We start from the raw sequence: 23,815 nt of genomic DNA on the forward strand, positions 1-23,815 counted from the left end.
CTGATCTGGATGTTCTAACTTTACAGTTTTAATTTTAATCAAAGTACCTGTAGACTCACTCTTTACAAATCACACAATCACATCTCCAGAATGCAGCTATTCACATGTTTGTATGACAACACAAACATAGCGTTGCTTACAACAGCAACTTACATTTCGCATATCAAACCTTTACAGTTAAAAAACATTTCTGTAAAACTAATTATGAAAACATTTTTAAAGCTTAAGAGTTTCGGGAACTATTTGGGGAATGGCTGGTTATAAGTTAACCGTTCTTTTGGATAAAACATTTTTGTCCTTTCAATTAAAAAAATATTCACATGTTAAAAATATGACATGGTGGGTCCTCTGTCAAATTCCTATGAGCCTGTTCATTGTGGTTGTAGGGCTGTTATAGTGTGTGTAATTTACAACATTTAGGTTCTCTCAGATAAACTGCACACCGTAGGTGTAAGACAGCTACATGTAAGACGAGTCCAACATACATAACACACCCTTTTTCTTTTCCTTCAGGTCCCCTCTTCCCAAACAGTGTTGGGGGTGTTTCTTTCAGTTCTACGGACATTCATCTGAGCTGGAGGAGCTCGGCAGGAGAACGCATTCTTGCCTTCTGCCCCTTTTCCGCCTTCTCTTTGCAATTCGCAACCTTCTGCGGATCACATCTGGAAGAAAAAACATAACAGGAATAAGCTTGGCTTGTAAGCTCCACCTAAAAGAGAATGTGTATCTTTCAGAAAAATTCTAATTTAATTAGGGCATAACAGCTCTATTCTTCATCCCTGATGACGTTACCTGCAACGCTGTCATAGTCGTCGCTTGGGTTGTGCCAGTAAAGGCTCGGCGTGATCCTCCAGTGGCGGTACAGACGAGTGTGAAGCACTGACAGAGTCAGGAGAACCAGCAGGAAGCCTAGTGCCGCTGCTGCCCACGCCGCTTCGTCCGTCCTCGGGGTCCTTTGCAGCTCTCTATATACAACAGCAGCAGCAGCTTGGGCCTCTGATCCCGAGGCCTTGACACAGTCACAGTGTTCACCTGGTGCGCAGCTGTTGCAGTCACGGCTGATAGGCTGGCTGTGGCTGGCTGTCTGTGGATGCTGTTGTGCCTGAGCCTCTGACTGGGGTTTAGGCACAGAGTCGGAGCCAGTGCTTTCACTTTTTTGGTGAGATCCTGGGGCGCATTGGATCTGCGTATGCTCCAGCTCTCTCTCCTTTACATCTACCACTTCATTATCCTCCATGTTGCCGTCAGATGAGTCGAAGATTTTCTCTTTAGACTTGTCCACTTTGGTATTGTGTTTAATAGAGTCTGTTTCCTTGAGAATCAGGGCTTCAGGCCTGTCGGTAAAGGTGCGTTTACTGCTCACACCATGTGCAGAAACAGGAGAGTGGTTCAGTTTTCTGAGGCCTTTCTGAGCTTCTGTCTCAGAGATATTTAAGGCCAAGGGAGCTGTGAGCCTGGGTTTAGAGGCTTGAGTTGGAACCTGAGGAGCTTCTCTGGAGCTAGAAAGATCAAAAGGTTTCCTCTGATCTGCTGATGATCCAAGCGTGCTGCTGTTATTCTGACCATCTCCTGACCGCTGAGGAACAGTTCTGGAGACATTTGCCATAGTGTTATTGCTCTCATTGCTGTCAACAACTTTCAGGGCAGCTCTCATCTGCCTGGTTTTGCTTCCCACTTTTGTTTGTTTTGAGCGTTCGGTCTTCACGCTGTGCTCTAGTTCAGCCTCTGTAGCTCCGCTTAACAGAGAATAGATGGTCCGCTCACAACACTGCCTCAGGGAATCCTGCAATGTTAGTTATATCAGACAACTGAAATTACTCATTTATTTACTAGTCTGTACGTTAAAAAACATCACACAACTCAACAAAGCTAGCTCAATCCTGAGTCATGTTTCCTAACCTTCATTTTTGTTGTTTGTTCTAGCTGATGCAGCTCTGCTGACCAGGTCAGCAGCAGGGCATACTTCCTCATCTGCGTCACACCATCAGACTCTTTTCTTGAAGTCTGACCTCTGTGATTGACCTCCAGCCAATCACAGAGGTCTAAAGACGCGGCGGTGGACAGCTCCAAGGTGCGACCCCAGGACACAAAAGCTACAGGCTGAGCACAGAGCAGAGAAACACATTCGGTAAATTTCCTTTCTCCCAGAGGCTAAAAACTTATCTTGTACTTCATGATGCCATGAAGTACAAGACCATCTGCCTGAGTGCTCTTAAAAAGGCCCTTTTTAACGAATAACTGACAGTTCAATGACAGGACAACACCCTCAACAGTCTTCTTAAAGCAAACAATGCTTTTGCATCTTGTCTCTCTCCGAGATCCTGAGTTCCAATCTGAAATGGTATTAAATCTAACAAGCATCCGTGTTTAACATCCCAGAAATCCAACAAATTCTGATGAAAACAAAGGTTGATGAAAGTGTTTCTTACCATGTGTTTATTGAGCTGTGGGTGTGGGGTCAAGATGTAGGACTGCAGACAGGAGCGAGCCAAGTCGGACAGGATCTGACGCTCGCGAGGTGGTGCACACGGATGGTAGAGCAAAACCGCCGCTCCACGCTACAAAACACAGAACACCGCACGTGTGACCAGAATCTCCCCATTATCCACCATTACTGCAGCATTCTATGATTAATTAACATCTATGTACTCAAGTGCTTATAACAACATAAACATTGTATCAACATAACATTTTCTGATTAGTCCTTCTAATGTTGCTTTAAAAAAAAAAACAACTATTCCTATTGGTCGATGTTCTCTCTGTGGAGAACGATAGCTGAGAACTAGCTGTGATCCACATTATATGCTGGCATATTACTGCAGGAGGCCAAATCTGTGACTTTCAAGGAAAATTCATAGTCTGTGTCAACCCTCCTACCAAGGGTCCAAACACATAGAAAATAACTGCTGGTACACTTGCCTGGTTTACTCTTAAGCTGCACTTAAAACTACACACCGTGTCTCGACTGCAGTTTGATATGAACATGAGTTTCAGCTTGGAATCTTATAAAGGCTAATTTGTAACTCAAGAATTAGGTGTGTGTTCTACTGTCAACGCCCGATTCCTCTGTGCTTTTATCTACTGTATTCGGATTTTACAAGCGTTCCTTCCTAAAGCAGAAACCAAAAACAGGTAGGCGACTGACCTTCCCACTACACATTTTTACTTGTCACCATAGAGAAGGCACAGGTGTAATAATGGTGGCTGCCTTCCTTTTAGGAGAGGCCACCTGTTTGGTGCGGGCCGTACAAACTATACACATTTTCCATACTGTTACAATTAAAAATGTTTGCTGTGATTAAAAAAGTTAAATAAGTAAATGCTGAAACGTGCTTGTTTTGTTAATGGGTGATTTTAAATTGGCCATAGTTATGAATGTATAATACCCTAACCTAGATTAAGAAAAGGATGGATCGAGGAACGAAAAACAAAGAAATACTCCAGTCCTGCTATTGTTATTCATGGTATGGCTATAAATGCTTCATGACAAAATGACAGTTTCCCTCTATTAAATGCGAAGAGTTTTGATCCTGAGCCAAAGATCACCATCCCCACAGTCAAGCACAGAGGTGGAAACTTTATGCTTTGGGACTGTTTTTCTGCTAAAGGTACAGGATGCCTTCGCCACATTGACAGGTCAAAACACTTTATCTAAAAACTCTGCATTTTCTCTCATTTTACAGTTAGCTCCTCCCTTGTAGAAAATGCTGTTCTGCTACCAGTATGTGTGTCCAGGTTTTTTTATTGCTGTCAGCAATCCCCCCTTTTTTAATGTTAATACACACAGGGCTAGAATTAAAAACACAAAAAGAACGCACACTGTATAACACTACGAGTGCACTGTCACGGTGATGATGATTAACCATAGGGAGGTGTGTTTAGGGTGGTTTTTATTTAGCAGTATAAAGTTACTCTGTTAGTTGTTAAACGCTAGTATTTGTATAGCTGTGAGTTATGGAGTACTGTGTGCTTTAATGAACTTTAATGCACAAAACAGTGATACCCATAATTTTGTTGTAGTTCAGTGAGGTGAGAATAAAGGTTTCCTAACTGTTGGTTCTAAGTGATCCGCTGCTTGTTGTTAAAACAGTTTTGCAAACTAACTGAAAATGCGCCCCCCAAATTAACAGGTTGTTACTATAAGCTTAAACGCAATACACTAGCGGAGGGGGAAAAAAAGTAAGTCAATCAATAAAGTATGGCCTCAAGGTGGATGTGACTGAGTGCTGAAAAACACATGTCCTGAAAGTACTGCAAAAAGGCTCAGTTTACACAGAATACACATGATGCACATATCTCTCCGATAAACAGACAAACTGATGTTTCAGAAGATACAAAGGCAGAGGCAGCAGCAAACCATGTGCAATAGTGCAACTAACCTGCAAGTTATTGAGCCACCGCTGAGGAGGACAGTACAAGTACTCTCCGCTCTCTGCTCCTATTGGTCTGTATGCTCCACTGCAACACAAACACCGACACAGAAACACAGGTTAATGTCTTCAAAAGCCTTAACCCTTTCACGCATAGTGGTCACTAGTGGACACCTTTCAAAGGCTGTTTACTTGTATTTGTGTCAGTGTTGATGGTATAATTGCACATAAACCACTACATTGGACACTGATGTGTCACTCCATACCCTGCCACCCACTGGTCGTTTAATGTTACTATATATGTATGACATGTTTCATTGTAATTATTGTTATTTAACCCTGTCATGCATGAATTATGACAACCTCAATCAGGATTTTTTTCTTCAATATTTTTCTTGATCTTTTCATGCCTACAGATGAAAAAATACAGTGTTGGAACAAGAGAGCCAACACACTGATGTTCAGTTGAAAAATCTATAGCAACTGTGTGATGCTATCATGTCTATATGGACCAAATACTGAGGAACGTGTGCAGCACCTTGTTGAATCTACACCATTCTAGAGAATTAAGGTAGTTCTGAAGCCAAAAGAGGTCAAACTCGGTATTACCAATGTGTACCACATAAAGTGACCAGTGTGTTGCTTGCTTTAATGTAGTAAAACAATGCTTTTTGTAACAATACTAAGCTTGTGTATCTGTCAGCTCTTTGTAAAAACAGAAATAATTGTATGGCCATCCAGTAAGGTATTCTGCAGCTCTAGTGAACTTACTCATCAACCTGTACACTCACCTGTTAGGAATGCGGTGATAGTAGGAGATAGATTTATCCATGCATATCTGCCTAGCTGGCTGAAATGAAAACATCAAGCACACAAGACAAACACTTAGTTAGCTTCTAGTAAATTTCACACAAATTACTTTTACTAAGCAAAAAAGCTGGTTTGGTTAACTCAAACTGAATCTTGTTGCAACTAACACACTTGCTTGGTAAAGCTTTTGAGCTAATACATGTACTGGTTTCAAATGTCAGCTGCGAGAGGCTTCAGCTCCCTCAGGACAGTACATGAGGAAAAAATGGTTAAGAAAATAAAAGAATGAATTGGGTTCAAATTTAGTGAACTGTGAATGGGACTTGTTTGAAGTGTTATCCAGTTGCACTTTGATTTTAGGAGATAACCAAGTCATGCTTTATGTTTAGAGGGCCAAAGGTTGCGTAAAAAGTCCAGATATGAGATTCTTAAGTAAACTGCCTGGTGTTTACTCACCTCAGGATTGTACGCTGTGTCAATACTCGGAAGTCTCTGAAAAGAGGAATTAGAAGGAACACTTGTAATCTGGGAACAAAGCAACCCCAACAACTAACTACACACTGTTACATATGTAACAGTGTGAAGCCGCAAGGTGATTCGAAGTGGGTCGAATTTGCTCATTTGCAGTGTGTGCAGGGTTTATCACAACAGTCTCATTCATATGATTGTTTGCATTTCCTGGCAACCGGTGTAAGTGCACCACACCCCTCCCATATGAGCCACAGTGATTATGGTGGTAATTTGTTAGACTAAGGTGTATGAATTTCCATGTTTACCTGAGTAAACTCTGGCCATGCAGACGCAGCACAGTCCCAATAAGCAGCATCCGCAGGCAGGTCCCTCTCCAAAGAGAGCTATCACACACACACACACACACACACACACACACGTAAAATAAGTGCATTTTAATCACCAATACTAGGTTATAAACCATATGACTTAAAACATGGATTTTATTTACACCAGCAGACACACACAGGTAGTGAGACTGTTACCTTTCCATTATCACATCCTTGCCCCAGAGATCCGAAGACATGGCACCGACCCACACTGACCCACAGCACTGCCAGCACAGTCACCGTCAGCGGAGCGGACGTCGCTTCTCTCGGCATGACGACGACCAGTCAGTCGAGTTTAGCTAGAAGTCATAGCGCACCGTAGGTCCTCCACGTACAGAGTGGCCGAAGAAGTGACCCTTTAAAATGCCCCAAAACAGAAAATGTGTTGGGTACAGAAACATGACCAAAGAGCGGTAAGACGTGCGGATGAGGGTCAACAAAGTAACCGTCCCTCTGTGCCGGCTTTCCGCTAGCAAACGAGCGTTAGCTAGCTCCTCTACATTATGAATTAAACTAGACTGACAAACTCGTGATTTAAAACACAAAAAACGTAAATAAAAGAAAGCGTATTTCTATCCTTCGCCAGAGTTTGGTATACAACCTAAGATACAGCTACACGCCGTAACTTCTTCCGGATAAATTTCAAAATAAACCTGCTGTCTTCCGTTGACCGTTGACCTTACCTAAAGTTGCTTCTCTTTCCACATATTAGTTGTATTCAAGAGGAATTAAAAATAAATAAATAAATAAATAAATAAATAATATATATATATATATATATATATATATATATATATATATATATATACATATATATATATATATATATATATATATATATATATAAATGCATTTTGATTATTATTTTTTAATCTTCAAGTGGTATTGTGGGACTTCATTTCGCTCTTATTTAAGCCCCCATTTCCGGATCTCAAGCCTGTAGCCTTTTTAGCTAACTTCACTGACCAGTTGTACTACGGAAGCGACGAAGAAACAGATTCAGAGGTATCAAACACGCGGCTCGGGGACCAGTGAAAGGGCCTGTGTTGTCCCGCTGACTAACTGCAAAGTGTGAAAATTGCAGTAAAGTCCTTACAGTTCTCTGAGCCACGTCTCACTTTATTGGTTTATTGAAGATGTGCAAATATGCATGGAAAAAAGTATATAAGGCAAAAAGACTTTGTATGATAATAACATATATGAAAGTCAATATTTAAGATGAACACTTTTATTCTTTACAACAGCCTGAACTCTCTTAGCCAAGCTTTCTTGTCATTTCTTACATTGCCTATTCTTCTCCGGGCCTCTTGAAGGGCATTAAATGCTCAGGTACATTTTTTATGCTTGAATAATTCACAGCTCAGCGTTAAGTGGGTTTAAAAAGAAACTTCTAAAAAGGGTCTGTACAAGAACTGGACTGAAAATGGGTGGGAAAAAACCTTTGAAAGACTTTCGGAAAGCACTATTGCATTTTACTGCATTCTAGCATTTGGCAAAACTTTGAATGGGGCAAATTGCATTTGGACTCATGGTTTTAGTTTTTCTAAGCATTTAAACATCTTCAGAATGCACTTTGTTGCACTTTAATAAAATTTTAATAACACAAATCCTTCCTTTTTAAATAAAGTTTCTCAGTTTATTTTTATTTTTCTCACTCCAGATCAAAAAGATTGTATGTGGCCCAGGAACACCCCTGCTTAGCAGAATGTTGTGGTTTTAAGTTAACCATGATCCTCCTCTAGGAGGCGACATAGCAGCAACATGATTAAATCACTTCTCTCTCTCTTTCTATTTTTTCCTTTAATGCTCCACATTAAAGGCAAAGAGCTTTATTCCCCTAAACCTATTCCTACATTTTGGAATCATGGATAGTTACATTTATTTATTTTTTTGATAATTCCCTGCTTTGACCTGCTAGAGCAATGGTAATCCTCCTTCTGCAACACTTTCCAAATGTTTTAATTCATGCAGATAATACCCACAGGCTACATTCCAGTCATAAAACTAGCACCACCTGTTTGCACAGGTAAACCAGCCTTTCAAGCTAAGTAACTAACACAAACAGATGGTGACAGTCAAATACAATGTATGTAAGCAGCTTTCTGAATAAGACTGAGGCAAATAAATACAATTTAGAGAATTAGATCAGATAATCAGCTATCCTCTTAAAAGACAGCCGTGAACTTTTCGTGGTGAAAAATAAGTAGTGGGTACAAAAAAAAGATAACAGTCAGAACTGATTGGTGACTTTCTTTTATAGTGACCTTTATTTTGAAACTGATGTGGGGAAGTTTCTGCTTTTGGCTCTCCCTGTTTCTCCACCCCAGGGCTCCACACACCCACACCTTGTTATAAATGTGATCAGGTGGCTTTGTCAGATGAGACCTGGACTCCTGGACAGAGGAGAGAACTGGACCGAAATGGAGTCCACCCTCCTCAAAGGTTTGCTATTTGTTAACTGGCTTGTTTCTTTTTTCTTTTACAGTTTGAAAAGTGTGGATTAAATGTATTTATTTTTGGATAATGCCTTTTTAAATGTGCAGAATAACCGCTGCAGGGAGATTGCAGCTGATGCACTCCTACCGCTTCATATTTGTAGACAGCAGGCTCTTTTTAAACCTTTCTTCTGCTGTCAGGGGTGTGGCACTTCCCCAAATTGCTAATTATTAGAGTATTCACTGATTTATAGCCAACTATAAAGTATATGCAGGCACAGTTTTAGTGTTGATGACTGATTTTTAATTTCTTTGTTTTAACCTGGCTGTCCTTTTAAGAAAGTTGGATAACAAGGACGTCCTGGCATATGATGCTGTCATATGTGTTTTTTATTTATTTTAATATTTTATTAAAAGTGCATGTTAAAAATAGGCTGATAAGACAGATGTTTGTATATACAGATTACTCATTAGTTGAGCGTTCAGAAAAATTGATGTCTTTCAGGCAGATATTTGTAACACTGCTCACCTGAATTGTTTAACTGCAGGTGGAGGAGACACTGCAGGCGTCGAGCCTGCAGCGGTGCCCTCTGGCGGTTCGCAGCCCCCGGCTGAAGTAGAAGGGCCTGCGGAGCTGGCCAAGACGCAGGGAGACAAGACTCAGATCGGGAAACCTGCAGGAACAGGAGATGAGGTGAGCAGGAGAAACAAAGCACACATGTTGTGACTTCTCCATTATCTAATGACAGTGAAGCAATTAAAGCAGCTCTGTTCACAGGCTCAATATCCCCACTGAAGATAACACATGTACTTTCTCCTCTCTTGTGTTTACCAGGAGATGTATTCACTTGACAGCTCTCCAGACAGCGAAGATGAGGGTATCGGCAAGAAAGAAAAGAAGAAAAAGAAGGTGAAAAAGAAGAAGAAGAAAGTAAGTGTGACAGAGTTCATTAAAGTGAACTGCCGATGAAAACGGTATTGATTGTATTTGGAATTTTTTGTTTGTAAATGTTTTCTGGTATCTGCTAAGTTAACTCAATGTGTGTTGCCAAGTGCCTGAAGGGCCTCTCCCATATGCAGTCACAGACACAACTTGCCCTCGTATGACAGAAACTCACTGGGGCGTGTTGGCCATGGCTCATTCCTTCTCATGTATCGTTTCATAAACAAAAGATTGTTTACATAAACTTCTGTACGTAAAATTAAGCACTAATCTTCTCCTTCTTTCTTAACAGAGCTCCAGCTCCTCCTCCTCCTCTTCTTCATCTTCATCTTCCTCCAGTAGCTCCTCAGACAGTGATAGTGAGGTAAATTGCAGATTGGCATGTGCTGATCAGGGTTTCAAGAGGAAAATTATTTGTTCAACAGAAATCGAAATAAATGCGATCTTCACATGTGGAGCCATGGAAGAAAAACACTTCTCGAACAGCCACTTCAACTTTCAGACCGAATGCCTCGTGTTATTTCCAACCACTATTTGATATGGAGGTCACAGTTTGTCACACACCACTTGTAACACTGGGGCATTTTTAACTAGTCAGTGCGAGCAAAAGTGTGCACCAAAATGTTGCTGATGCATCCGTGCAGAGCACTTTGTGTTTATTGGTAAATTGTAGTTTTGCTGATAAAGTGACAAAGCAGTTTTATCCGCACACCCACATGCATGACACACACATTTACACCTAACCACAGATCCTGTGATGGGTCTTTGAGAGCCTTTTTTAAAAGCTCCTGCTAAGGTCAGGCATCCAAAAGAGTTTTGTGAGGGCTGTCCAGAGCGCTTTTGTTCTCTGTATGTTGACACATGAGACACAAAGTCAAACACAACAGCAGACCCTCGACAGAAGTAAGTTGTAATGATTGATGGCTGATCTAGAGCCTTCAATTCTAATGTAATAAATCTGAATAAGTGTGTAATTTCTGTGATCATGTGACTGGTCTGTTTTCATTAGAATTTTCACCTTTATTAATAGATTCAGGTTTTAGGAGAAGCCAGGGTTTTCTTGCTCACATGTAGCTTCTGTATGTGCTTATTACCAAGTAGAAAAACACGACTCCCTTGCAGCTCCATGCCTGCTCTAACCTGTCATTTACCAGGTGCTGCCATTACATGACTTAGTCATGACAACATTGCTTACAGTCATTAATTGATGTTTGCTTATGTGAATACCCTTCCAAACACTTGGAGAGTTTTGCAGTTTTGTTTATGTAAATCCTTACGAAAAGCAGCTATACAAAGTCCTTGGCTGGAAGCACAATTTCAAATCGGCTCACATGGGATTGATTGTCCCATTTAATTATGTATCTGCCTCCAGTGAGGATACTGTCTAAAGATGTTGTCTGTTCAGTGAATATTTAGGGTGGATTGAATCTAAAAACTGCATTTTTATCCTGTCTCTCAGCAAACTGATAGATAAGCACGCCAGTCTTCTCCCTGCTCTTGTCAATTTCAGCTCTTAAAATAACTCAAGGAGCACACAATGACTCGCAATTCCAGTTTTGTCTAGTTTTCCAATTTTGCAACTTTTAGATGACTGCAGTCATATGATGACATGATGTGGGTGTAAAGACTGGAGACTCAGGAAAAGCCAGTTATTTTGCTATTGCATGATTTTAAGATAAAAAGACAAAGGTCAAAGACACAAACAACAACCAGTTAACCACCTAGTGGGTCACCTTGGATAGGACTTAACAACTGATGAGCTTTATTGTGACTTTAATTAACTTACTGAAGTAGAAGGTCTCAAAAATAAGTATACAGAGCAGCAGAAATGATTTCTCAACAGGCGATAGACTTTAATGTCCTGATCTGAAATGACAAACTATGTGAGAGGAACACGCCCATTAACAATGATATCTTTTGGATCTCATCCAGCTACCCATGAGTTGTTTCTGAGAAAGTTATGTGTCTTATCACGAGAATACAGTAACATATCCATTGTGTGCATGCTTCCACGCATCACTGCTCATGCATGGTTATGCGTGGATGTGCATACTGTGAGTTGGTTTTGATGTCTGATTTTGAATCCTTCTCCCGAGTCTTTTTTATTAATACAAATGCAACACTGCATGAATACACGCGAAATAAAAATGCATTTACGAAACAACTGCTGTTCAATGTTTCCTGGCAGGATGAAAAGAAAAAGAAGAAGAAGAAAAAGGAGAAGGAAAAGAAGAAGAAAAAAGACAAGGAGAAAGAGTATATCCACGACAGTGTCGTCATATCTCAGGCTGGTAGGTGATCTACGCTATTTCACGATGACAGTTTGTTCTTGATTTCTGGTTTGCAGCGTTCGCTCGATGAACCTGAAATTTCAATTAAATCAAACGGCTAGTTTGTTTAATTTGCCGTTCACAAACAGATACTGAACATTCATTGGGTTATCGTGGAGTAGTGCTGAGGTCAGCTCACAAAGCCAGAATGGGGGCTGTGTCTAGATCCCCTTTATAACAACATGTCCTAAACCATCCTGCAACCCCACATTCTGTGATCATAGTAGACCAGCTGTTTACATAACAAAATGTCTTTTTGTTTCCAGAATGATTAAACTAATGCATTGCATTTTGTTGCATTCAATCTTACCAGGTTCCAATGGCCAAATAAAACATGCAGACGATCTTGGTCAGGTGAGAAACAACTCAAGTCTGTAATTTTATACATTGCATTGCTAAAGAGGTCGACGCTCCAGTAACACCTGTGGTATAGAGAACAGCTTTATTAATCGACCAACATGTTTTTTCATCAGGATTTCATCAGATTCATGAGAAATGTATTGCAAACCATAATTTACATGCCGTACATGTTTAGCAGAGAAAAAAATTCTTAATTTGAATCAATCATATAGGTCCTGTGTACCGATCCACCAATCCACTCGGTTGTGTGAAAAACAGAGCACAATACATCAAAACATTCCAAACTTATCATTGTAATTTTATTTTTATTTGTCTCAGGATTTTAGCTCATCAGATGATGAGGATGACAAGAAGAAGGAAAAGAAGAAGAAGAAGGAAAAGAAGAAGAAAGTGGGTTTAATTTCCCCTCCAAAACTGGCAAATTTTACGACGACTAATTGTTTAATAAGACTATCAAATTTCAACATACCATAAATGACAAATGACAGAGACAAAGGTAGACTATGGTAGGTATGGTAGACTATGTTAATGAATATGTATTATACGTCCTCTGTCCTAGGAATCTTCTTCCTCATCATCTGATAGTTCATCATCTGACAGTGAGGACGAAAAGAAGAAGAAGAAGAAAAAGAAGAAGAAGGTGTGAAACTCACCATTGTCACCACATGTATGTAACTCTGAGGAAAAAGACAGAGAATGATTTATACTTAATACTTTTTATTCCTTTCTCACAGCAATCCAGCTCTTCTTCATCTTCTGACAGTGAAGATGACAAGAAGAAGAAGAAGAAAAAGAAGAAGAAGAAGGTATGAACATCACTATGATGTGTCTGTCTGCCTGATGTGTCTGTGTTAATGTGCAGACAGAAATAGATTTTATGTGAATACTTTTTATTCCTTTCTCACAGGACTCCAGCTCCTCTTCTTCTGATAGCGAGGATGACAAGAAGAAAAAGAAGAAGAAAAAAGACAAGAAGAAGAAGAAAAAGAAGAAGGTATTCCCCGTGTTTCTTAATTTTCAAGTGAATAATGTATTTTACTTCTGTGTTAAAACTCATTTATTAAAGAGATTTTTGTGTGTTAACTATATTTTTTCCTTTCACAGGACTCCAGCTCCTCGTCTTCTGATAGCTCTTCTTCTTCATCCTCTTCTGACAGTGAGGATGACAAGATGAAAAAAAAGAAGAAGAAAAAGGACAAGGACAAGAAAAAGAAAAAGAAGAAGGTATTGTCCAAGCGTCTTAATTTTCAAGTGACTAATCTTTCTATTTCACTTGTGTTTAAAAGTTCATTAAGACTTTTTTGTTTTAAATACATTTGTTTTTCCACAGGACTCCAGCTCAGATAGCTCCTCTTCTTCATCTTCTTCTGACAGCGAGGATGACAAGAAGAAAAAGAAGAAGAAAAAGAAGAAGGTAATGCCTGAGGTTCTTAATTTTCAACTGACTAATTTCTCTATTTCTGTATCACAGTTCATTGATGATATTTTGTTTTAAATATATTCATTTTTCCACAGGACTGCAGCTCAAATAGCTCCTCCTCTTCTTCTTCTTCTGATAGTGAGGATGAGAAGAAGAAAAAGAAGAAGAAGAAAAAGGACAAGAAGAAGAAGAAAAAGAAGGACAAGAAAAAGGTAAAACAGATGTGGATGTTTGTTGTCCTCTTACATTCATATGACGTTACAAAATATACAGTCAGTATCCAGGCATGAACAATGAAGAAGAAACCTTACCATAGGGGTTTCATTTCTTTATTTAAACAACAAGATGAATGATGTTTCTTTTCCTTAATGCAGGATTCCAGCTCTTCATCCTCATCTTCTGACAGTGACAAGGAGAAAAAGAAAAAGGACAAGAAGAAGGAGGACGATGAGAAAAAAGTAAAGTAACTTGTGTTTGTGTTTAATAAAAGCATCAGTCCTGTTGCTCTGTGATAACCCGCCCACAGTGAACACATTTGCCCTCTCACTGGCTTTTCACTATCAGGAAATGATTCCTAACAACTCAGCTTTTATCATTTTGAAAGTTTGTGAAGTTTATTTTTTTAGCTTAACTGTGTGCGTGTGCTTCTGTGTCTTCTTTCAGGATGAAGAGCAGAGTCATATTGTTCTGTCAGCAGCAGGTGAGTGTTTTCTACTTGCTCTTGTGCACAGTAATATAAATCACAGTAGCCAAACATTTACATTATGTTGATCCTTTTGGTTGCCTTTTCTCCATTTTTGTAGGTGGTGTGATTCCAGGACCAGATGAAAAGGTTCCTGGCAAGGTGAAATATTTGCTCACGCATACTTTTCACACTACACCTGCATGCACAAACTCAATACGTGCAAACAAAAGAGCGACAGCCGATGCAAACTTATTCATGATAATTTTTCTCGGTTGCCAGTTTCAGGTTTAAGTAAGGACTGCATGATGTTCCTTTTATATATTATGATTGCCCTGTTGGACTCAGAAAAGATGATAAAGCTGAGAATGGTTCAGTGCAAATTTATTGTGTGGCTGTCAAGTTGCTAGCCTAGATAAGAAGTACCGGGATAGCTAAAGATGACGGTGCACAAGAGACAAAAGCTTGAGAGAGATTAATGGAGCTGACAGGTTTTTGGGATCAGCCTCAAGTGGCTAACAGAAGACCTACAGTTTTTTTTTTGTTTAATTTTTCTTGCTCTGGAGTTTGTTGCTTCATTGAAAAGATGATTCCACAGGAGTTTTCAGTGTCCTTGGTTTCTCCCCATGTTGAGAAAAATTAAATGTTTACAGCTGACTCAGTGCTTTAGGGAGCCTACAAACAGGAGTGGTCACATCATGGTGACCACGTCCTGGTTTTATATAGAAAGGCATGACAGAAAGAAAAAGATATAATAGTTACTTTCCTTTCCCATGACAGCTTCAAACTTCAGACGATTGCAAAGTCTCCTCTACATTGGCTGGTATGTATGCTTCTCTAGCTCTTACATAGATCAAATAGCATTGATGGCATTGGCAATGGTATTGATGGCAATGATGTTTCCTGTCTAGCAGGGGGAGTAGAGGCAGTACCTGAGGATGGCAACCTGAGTGATGATGAAGGAGGAGGGGAAGAGAAGGACAAAAAGAAGAAAATGAAAAAGAAAAAGGTAAAAGATTGTCAGCTACCCATACAGAACTCTAATAACAGTACTACTACTAATAATAATATATACTAATAATAATAAATTAAACTTGTAATTGTTCAACTCTTTTACAGGATTCCAGCTCTTCTTCTTCTTCTTCTTCCTCTGATAGTGAAGATGAAAAGAAGAAAAAGAAGAAGAAAAAGAAGAAGAAGCAGACAAAGAAGAAGAAGAAGAAGGTGGCTAGAAAAAGTCTAAATATATATTTTACAGAAAATCGTGTATTTCTGTTACTGACTGACTGATGCACTTTCTAGGATTCTAGCTCTTCTGATGATAGCTCCTCTTCTTCCTCCGATAGTGATGATGACAAGGTGAGAAGAACATCTACAAATATTGCCATTTTCGTCTTTGCAAACACATTTGCCGCACTCAAAATGATGAAAGATAGAAGATTGCACAATTTAAATTGAGTCTTCGTTTTCGTATTTAGAAAAAGAAGAAGAAGACGAAGAAGAAGAAGAAGGACAAGAAGAAGAAGAAGAAGAAAAAGAAGGTGAGGGGCCATCCACTTTAAGGTTTTAGGTTGACTTTATTTATTTATAAGCTACTGTAATTCCTCTAAATGAAATATGTTCCTTGTTTTTTGTCCAGGATTCTTCTTCTTCATCAAGCTCCTCAAGTGATTCTTCTAGTGATGATGATAAGAAGAAAAAGAAGAAGAAGGATAAGAAGAAAAAGAAGAAGAAAGACAAGAAAAAGGTAAAGAAGAGTGGACTCACTGCCTCCTCCTCCTTTGTATATTTTCAAAACTCTGGTTCCTATCCGTCTTATGATTGTGTGACCTCACTATCATATTTACATCCCAGGATTCCAGTTCCTCTTCGGGTTCTTTTTCCAGCAGTGATGATGACAAGAAGAAGAAAAAGAAGAAAGACAAGAAGAAGAAAGACAAAAAGAAGGTAGTTCTACTCTGTGTGATGGGAAAAAAAAGTGTCTCTGCTCATTTTGGTAATCATATTTGTGAGTTGATGAGTTTCTAATGCTTCCTCTCTGAGCAGGACTCAAGCTCCAGTTCAGGCTCCTCTGGTAGTGACAGCGACAAGGAAAATAAAAAGGAGGAGAGTGAGAAAAGGGAGGAACAGGTAAAATGACCTGTAACATGCTAATATCATCAGATTATATGAAAGAAAAATGACAAATAATAATTTTAGTGTTATTCTTTTTTACCGAAGTTTTGGCTCCTCGGGAAGTGAAATCAATAGAAACAACAAAAAAAGCTTTTAATCTAAAAATGTTCAAAATGGATTGTTAATGTTCATTTCCAGGACCACCTTGATGGTGAGCAAAGCAGCCACTCTAAAACCAGCATTTCAGCCTCAGGTGGTGGTGGACCTTCTGCCAGCTCCAAGCCAAGTGATACTCCCAATGTGTCTCTTACATCTCCCGCCTTGAAGCTGCATCCTGTGAGTTCTTCAGCTGCCACCAAGCCATCCCTTGTAATCAAACGTCCCAGCTACATGGAGAGCCTGATGGGCAACCCGAAGAAGACTGGAGACAGCACGACACACTCCACTAGTCACTTCACCTCAAAGGATCTGCTGTCAGGGCCCAGACCTTACCAATATTAAGATTTCATAGATCTTAGTTATCAGCCAAAATCTGGCCTACATCACAATGGAAGCACTTAAATGTAATCATGAATGCTTTAATGATGTTACCTTGGGTCATGATTTCATTGGAGTAAATTTTACAAAATAAATACACCGCTTGATTAGAGAGAAAAGATTTGTGTTTTTAAAATTGACAAGTTTACAATTGACAGTTGTAAACTTGTCAATTGGTGGAGGAAATGTCAATTTATGATCACAACAGGTTAAAGGTTTGAGAAATAAAAGAGCATGAATTCATGTTTGTGGTTTGTGTTTGCTGTTATTATTACTAGTTGGTGCATCAGCACTTTCTACTAGAGGCTGCTTTCATTATAAGCAGTAAATTCTATATCTACAGTTAATTACAATGTAAATATTTTATACATGTAACTACTCTAAACTACTGTCAGGAAATACAAATTATAAAAGATAAAAGGAGTTGCTTTATTCTTTAGCAACTCCATTCAATTGCTGAACCACAATTGATCACCTCTGTTACCCCTTGACATAGAAAGCGGTATGCACTGCACTGATTACTAGGTTGAGCATATGGTTTTAAATGTGTGTTGTGCTGTGTCATTTTTGGACCCATGTGGACCATGTGCCCCAGTAATTATGGTTGCCTGAATTTATGTTACAGTGGGACACAGTTGTGACACGCGCAGGTGTTCCCCCAGACCCAATGGCTTTTGCTGCTGCATGGAGTTAAGAGCAAGGCAGCACAAGCCATATGTCTTTCAGAAAGCAGCAGTGCCATTGTCACACAGTATTTGAGATTCCAATATGTATGTGTATCTATACATGGAATTAGCCTCAAATAAATTAAATGAAAGCCTGTATATATTGAATTAAAACTCAAATATAGTGAATGAATAAATCAAATGAATCCTGAATATATAGAAAGAAAGTCTGAATATATTGCATAAAATTTATGTTACAGAAGCTCTGGTGCCATCTTCTGTTTTAGATGTGTAATATTATAGCATGTGACATAACTACAGGTCATGGAAATCACTGCACAGGCTCAGGACCACTTCCAGAAATCATTGTCTGTGAGCACAGTTCACTGTGCCATCCACAATTGCAGGTTAAAGCTCTATCATCCAAAGAAGAAGACATATATGAACATGATCTACCTCTTCTTTAAAAGATCATGGAAGGGTTGAAAACTATTCTGTAGTCAGAATAATCCAAATTTTTAAGTCATTTTGAAAAACATGGACACTGTTGCATCCTTGAAATAAAGAGGAGAGGGACTATCCGGGAGGATGGTAGGAGGGATGGAGCTTATCGCAGCTGATGTGGGGGAAGCAGGTGGACGGTGGACAGGCCAGCGAGCAAGGTTATGTATCAAATACGCACAAATAAGAAATATAACACTACCTCACAACGTCTCCCTCTCACCTCACCGCAAGAACGAACTGCGTTTGCGGGGCGTGGTGCGGTGTTGAACACGTGACTTAGGTGCGGTCGGTCACTCCAGATTTCCTGAAAAGTAGTAGCAGCGAGAGCTCGCTGACAGAGTCTGTTTCGGAATCGGAGAGAAGAGGCGCATAAGTAATAGTCACAATGAGTTTCGATCTGTCAGAAGGTAAAAATATATTGCAGCTTTACGTGTTTTTTTTTCTTTAGCTGCACTCTTCTGTTGTTCGAAGATTTTGCGCTTTTGTTCGCGCAAAACCTGCGAACAGGTTTTGCGCTCCATATTGCGATATGTGGACACATGGTCCTTAAAACCCTGTCCCATCTTTGTCTTTGGCAGCTGCGGGTAAGGACGAGGAGATAAAGAAGGAGGAAGCACAGAAAGATGAACTCAATTTGCCCTGGGGCAAGAACAAAGATAAGGACAAGGTAAGACTTTTAATTCGCTTTCCAGAACAAAATGTGCGCTACGGATGGGAGTTGCATAAACACGGTGACGAGAATTGACATCTCCTCTTGTAAACCGGTTTTTCTCGTATTTCCTTACTTTTGATTAACTACAATAATCACGACATAAAAAAAACTATTTATTAATTGTAAACTTTGTATATTTTTAGGAAGGCAGCAAAGACAAGTCTGGAAGTAAGGACAAGGACAAGTCTGGAAGTAAGGACAAGGACAAGCATAAGGACAAGGACAAGCATAAGGACAAGGACAAGCATAAGGACAAGTCTCACAGCAAGGAACATGGTGAGAAGAAGAAGGAGAAAAAGAAAAGGAGAAGAAGCATGGAGGCAAATCTTCCAGCAGTGATGAGGTAGGTGTACCTGTACGGTTTAGTTTCAGGGATCACTTCCTCATCTCCTGATCAGGCAAAGTGGTTTTAGTTGATTTTTATTATTATTGTTGTTGTTGTTATTATTATTATTATTTGTATTTATTATTAGTATTTTGTAGCCAAAGTCGTTATAGTTTTCGTATTTTTCTAATTAGTTTTTATTTTGATTTCTTTTTGTATTTAATTCGGTTTAGTTGAAGTTATTTTCCAGGGTGGATTCTCTTGTTTTAGTGTAGTTTGTATTATTATTATTATTATTATTATTTTATTGGAAGGAATGTATTTAGGACAGTAGGTAATTTCTTTTTTGTGATTCACCTTTTCCAAGCTCACAAAATATTTTTTTCAAAGGTTTATTTTTAATTTTTATTTTAGTTCATTAAAGTCTTTTCTCCCCATCTAGTTTTTGTTTTTAGTTTTAGGTAACTAAAATGACCGGGGCTGGCACAGTGAACACACACAGGCCACCTCCACATAGCTGTCAGTGCTCAGTGTGTGAACGTGTCTCTGTAGTTATAAACCTGCAGCTAAACTTGTAACAAACCAGTCACACCTCTGCTCTAACCCTAACCCTTATCCGCCGAATCTTTGGTTCCTGTGGAACAGCCATAACCAGCCTTACCAGTACTTGCAGTTTAACAAGATGAGACACACCCAGCTCTCTTTGTGTGCTAAAGAGCTCAGACTGTGATCAGATCTGACTGACTAACCCGCAGCAGGGGAACACCTACTCTTTCGTCTTTCAGAGGAATTCCTTTTCTCTGACTTGCACTTTTATTTTAAGAATCATGTTGCTCACATTTGTATGAAAAGACTTACACGCATATGAGCCAGTGTGTTACAGAAGAGGAAACTGGTCAGATGATATGAGAGCTGTGCCACACTTGGATCAGTCGTGACCTGATTACATTTCCCAATATTCCTGCCCTCCCCCCGGCTTTTAAAGTGTTCCTTTATAAATCATTGTTTCCTTTCAGCAGTAACGGGATTATTCCCTTTGTCATTTCAGGACTGATGCTTCTTCGGGGACCAAACTGCTATGTTAGTCTTTTTATAATATCATCTGTCGACTAAGTGAGTGTGCCAGTTTTTCTTTTTGTCCTTCTGTTGATGTCTCAAGTACACAAAACCGATGATTCCTGGAAATTAATGTTCTGACAACAAACAGTAGGTCTGCAGGATTTACCCCCATTTTTTTCCACTCCTGGCCTGTATGGTTTTTCACCACAAGATGGCAGTAATGTCCACATAAAGCAAAAAAATGTGAAGATACTTTCTGTTATGAGAACGAATAAAAATACACAGATCGTTGTTGTCTGTCACTGTCATTTATTTTTGTTTTGGTAAAATAAAAAAGAGTTGGACTAAAGTAAATAAACCACTCGAATATTTCTTCTTAAACCGGTGACTTTTATGAATAATAGTTGGGTTTTTATTTTTAAATTTGTTTTTTAAGTAAATGTTTTTTTTTAATTTAGATGCGTGTACGTATACTAAAAGAAGCAGTTTTCCTGTGAAACTGTGAATTAAAGATCATTTGATGTAAAATGTTAAGTGTTTTCTTTCCTCCTGGAAACTGGCCTCTATGTTGATGGATGGATCAGTTGAGGGCAGAGTAGTCGTGCACAAGCAAGAACAAATATTTGCCATCTTAGAAAAAAAAAAAATCCCAGAAATAAATTGATCACACTTCAAAAACCTAAAAAATATGGAAAGACACTTAACATCAAAGTGAGCTGTGTGTGACCCATGATGTAGAATGAGTTTCACATCCCTGCTCTAAATTATTGATAGAACTACTGACGTGGGAAAGAAAGAGTCATACTCAGCAGGTATGACATTGGACCACCAGCCTAAATTCTGCCTGGCCTGACACTGATCAGATATGTAAGAAACTTCCAGTTTAACACATTGATGTCATTGACAAACCAATTACAGGTCATCAAATACAGCAATTACAACATTCTGTTCAGTGCTATTTATGTAGCATCAAATCACAATAACAGTCACCTCAAGGCACTTTATATAGTAAGGTAAAAACCCTATGATAATGTGGTCATACAAGAAACCCATTAACAAAGAAAAAAATCTACTTTTGTGACTTAACTCATGAAGTTTAAGCAGCCAGTAAAAGTAGGCTGTGTCCCTTTTTTGTGGTTGGAAGATGCGGACAAGCTGTGAAGCACACTTCACGTTGACAAACGATCGGAACCAGACAGGTTCATTTTTAAACTGTGCCCCACTGCTCATTTAATTTTCTTTCCCTTCACCTTATGTTTTATCATTATGACTACTTGTCGACATGCATCTGAAGACTTGACCAAGTTTACATTTAAACGTCTTGTCCGGTGACTTTTCAAAATTTTCCAAAACTGCACTAACACTTTCACTTTTTATAATTTACCAGAGACAAAAAGATCAGAGGTAGAAGTGAATGTTTTTTAAAAGTTAAAAAAATACTCCTCCATTCAGCTTGCAAAAGGACTCTGGGATTCAGTGATTGATGGAGCCAGTGGCTGATTAGAGCTTCTAATTATAAAAGAAGGAGTCCTTTTTCAGCACGATTTTGTAATCACTCACGGCTGTGGATTCAGATTTACAATGGAGAAAGCAGCAGGAGTAGAAGAATAGTCACTGTTGAAAAATGAGAAATTTTCACAGGAAGTCACACACAGATTACTTATTTTAGGCCGGGATTGGACTGAACCCCCTTTTCCTTCAGAATTGCCTAAATTATTTGTTTCACAGATTCAACAAGTTGCTGGAAACGTTTGGCAAGGGTTTTTGGTCCATGTCAGCATAACACAATTTGTCATCTGCACATCAATAATGTGAATTTCCAGTTCCACCACATCCCAAAGCAGCTCTATTAGAGTAAGATCTGGTGACTGTGGAGGCCATTTAAGTACAGGGTGGGCCATTTATATGGATACACCGTAATAAAATGGGAATGGTTGGTGATATTAAAGTCCTGTTTGTGGCACATTAGTATATGTGAGGGGGCAAACTCCTCAAGATGGGTGGTGACCATGGTGGCCATTTAGAAGTCGGCCATCTTGGATACAACTTTTGTTTTTTCAATAGGAAGAGGGCCATGTGACACCTCAAACTTATTGGTAATGTCACAAGAAAAACAATGTTGTGCTTGGTTTCAACATAACTTTATTCTTTCATGAGTTATTTACAAGTTTCTGACCACTTAAAATGTGTTCAATGTGTTGCCCATTGTGTTGGATTGTCAATGCAACACAATAGGCCATTCCCATTTTATTACAGTGTATCCATATAAATGGCCCACCCTGTACAGTGAACTCACTGTCATGTTAAACAAAAAACTGAGATGATCTGAGTTTTGTGAGCAGGTGTGCTACCCTCCTGGAACCAGCCATCAAAATATGGACATGATCAGCAACAACATTCAGGTTGACTGTGGTATTTAATAGGGGTGCAACGATACTCGTATCGATATTGAACCGGTCAATACAGTGCTTTCGGTTCGGTACGCATATGTACATGGCAAATTGAACCTCCCCCACCCTCATGACCCTGAAGGTAAGCGCATCATGGACTAAAGTAAAACAGTATGTTGGATGTGCCAGGCAATGCTCAATTACATGGATGGGAACTAGTGTGTTAGCGCAGTTAGCTCGTTAACGTGTTGGCCGTCTAGCCCCACGCACGGGGCGATCCGCGGTAGCTCGTAAACGGAGATTTGCCGTGTTGTGGCGTTAACGTCATTTCAACGAGATTAACGCTGACAGCACTAGTGGGAACACAACGAATATGACTGCACATTTACACCGACATCATCCTAGTGCAAAGACAAGTGGAAGCAGACAAAAACAACAAGCATGCATGCTTCAAACTTTACCCGAGTCATTTAGACAGCCGTTAGCACATGATTCTCCTTATGGGGACCTGATATGTTTAATATTGTGGCGAGCTCAGACAAGGTGGAGACGGAGGTGTCGTTTGGTCTTGCTTCCCGTGAGCTAGCCGGGGAGCACAGCCGTTTATTGACATCTGCAGAAGAACGCTGCCGCTAGCTAACTGCTCAGCGCGGCAACCGCACAACAACACAAAGGGCGCCCTCTGCCCCCGGAAGGACACACCGTCGCAGTGAGAGGGCGTCACCCTTCACTATGGCAACATAAACAAAACATAACTGTACAAACAGAACCCCGAACAGTCCTGACCCGCTACATAGCCCCCATCTAAGGAGTCAGTCGTCCCCGACGACCCCATTACCCCACACAAAGTCCTGCAAATGTCCAGGTGCCTTCTTTTGGTGCACCGGCCGGTCACGACCGGCGGGGGAAAAGTCACTTGGGTCAGAACATGGGGTGCCACCATCGTCCCACTTCTGACACCAATGTGGCGAGCTCAGACAAGGAGGAGACGGAGGTGTCGTTTGGTCTTGCTTCCCGTGAGCTAGCCAGGGAGCACAGCCGTTTATTGACATCTGCAGAAGAACACTGCCGCTAGCTAACTGCTCAGCGCGGCAACCGCACAGCAACAACAACAGCAACACACAGGGCGCCCTCTGACCCCGGAAGAACACACCATCGCATCGAGAGGGCGTCACCCGTCACTATGGCAACATAAACAAAACATAACTGTACAAACAGAACCCCGAACAGCCCTGACCCGCTACAATATGCTACTGAGAATATAGCCCAGAAGAAGTGTATAGTATTGCTTTTATTTTGGAAAGAGCCATTTCTCTGTA

At 39.9% G+C, this 23,815-nt stretch overlaps 4 protein-coding genes across 11 annotated transcripts in view; 3 read left to right on the plus strand and 1 right to left on the minus strand.

The window, feature by feature from the left end:
* Positions 1 to 2,025, plus strand: part of git1 (G protein-coupled receptor kinase interacting ArfGAP 1) — a 25,972-nt gene extending 23,947 nt beyond the window's left edge. Inside the window, exon 22 of the transcript XR_014270991.1 lies at positions 1,924 to 2,025. The gene's annotated coding sequence lies outside the window, so the exon portion shown is untranslated. The remainder of the gene's footprint in view (positions 1 to 1,923) is intronic.
* tp53i13 (tumor protein p53 inducible protein 13) lies at positions 85 to 6,687 on the minus strand. Its single transcript, XM_082503792.1, has 9 exons — positions 6,176 to 6,687; positions 5,957 to 6,034; positions 5,637 to 5,672; positions 5,162 to 5,220; positions 4,380 to 4,458; positions 2,430 to 2,558; positions 1,900 to 2,100; positions 793 to 1,783; positions 85 to 662 (listed from the first exon to the last, which is right to left on the minus strand). The coding sequence occupies exons 1-9, from the start codon at positions 6,290 to 6,292 to the stop codon at positions 556 to 558; spliced, it is 1,797 nt and encodes a 598-aa protein (XP_082359918.1). The 5' UTR covers positions 6,293 to 6,687; the 3' UTR covers positions 85 to 555.
* A 203-nt stretch (positions 6,688 to 6,890) lies between these two features.
* Positions 6,891 to 17,084, plus strand: LOC309688208 (uncharacterized protein). Of its 8 annotated transcripts, none has more exons than XM_082503766.1 (26): positions 6,891 to 7,024; positions 8,347 to 8,461; positions 9,003 to 9,148; positions 9,290 to 9,385; positions 9,690 to 9,761; positions 11,586 to 11,688; positions 12,041 to 12,081; positions 12,406 to 12,477; positions 12,647 to 12,727; positions 12,822 to 12,893; positions 12,995 to 13,081; positions 13,192 to 13,311; positions 13,418 to 13,501; positions 13,603 to 13,719; positions 13,882 to 13,965; positions 14,171 to 14,207; positions 14,311 to 14,351; positions 14,970 to 15,012; positions 15,101 to 15,198; positions 15,309 to 15,413; positions 15,492 to 15,548; positions 15,668 to 15,730; positions 15,829 to 15,936; positions 16,044 to 16,136; positions 16,236 to 16,319; positions 16,503 to 17,084. In XM_082503766.1, exons 2-26 carry the CDS (start codon positions 8,398 to 8,400, stop codon positions 16,803 to 16,805), a joined length of 2,271 nt encoding a protein of 756 aa, XP_082359892.1. In that variant the 5' UTR covers positions 6,891 to 7,024; positions 8,347 to 8,397; the 3' UTR covers positions 16,806 to 17,084. The 8 variants fall into 8 exon arrangements, with proteins under 8 accessions (XP_082359892.1, XP_082359894.1, XP_082359895.1 ...); XM_082503768.1 differs by having other exon boundaries at positions 15,674 to 15,730; XM_082503769.1 differs by having other exon boundaries at positions 15,677 to 15,730.
* A 1,205-nt stretch (positions 17,085 to 18,289) lies between these two features.
* On the plus strand, positions 18,290 to 20,397 carry LOC309688240 (uncharacterized protein). Its single transcript, XM_082503849.1, has 4 exons — positions 18,290 to 18,417; positions 18,589 to 18,677; positions 18,866 to 19,065; positions 20,096 to 20,397. The coding sequence occupies exons 1-4, from the start codon at positions 18,396 to 18,398 to the stop codon at positions 20,130 to 20,132; spliced, it is 348 nt and encodes a 115-aa protein (XP_082359975.1). The 5' UTR covers positions 18,290 to 18,395; the 3' UTR covers positions 20,133 to 20,397.
* The last annotated feature ends 3,418 nt before the right edge of the window (positions 20,398 to 23,815 follow it).

Source organism: Aulonocara stuartgranti (genome assembly GCF_965226115.1).
Source record: "Aulonocara stuartgranti genome assembly, chromosome: 14".
Classification (NCBI taxonomy): domain Eukaryota; kingdom Metazoa; phylum Chordata; class Actinopteri; order Cichliformes; family Cichlidae; genus Aulonocara; species Aulonocara stuartgranti.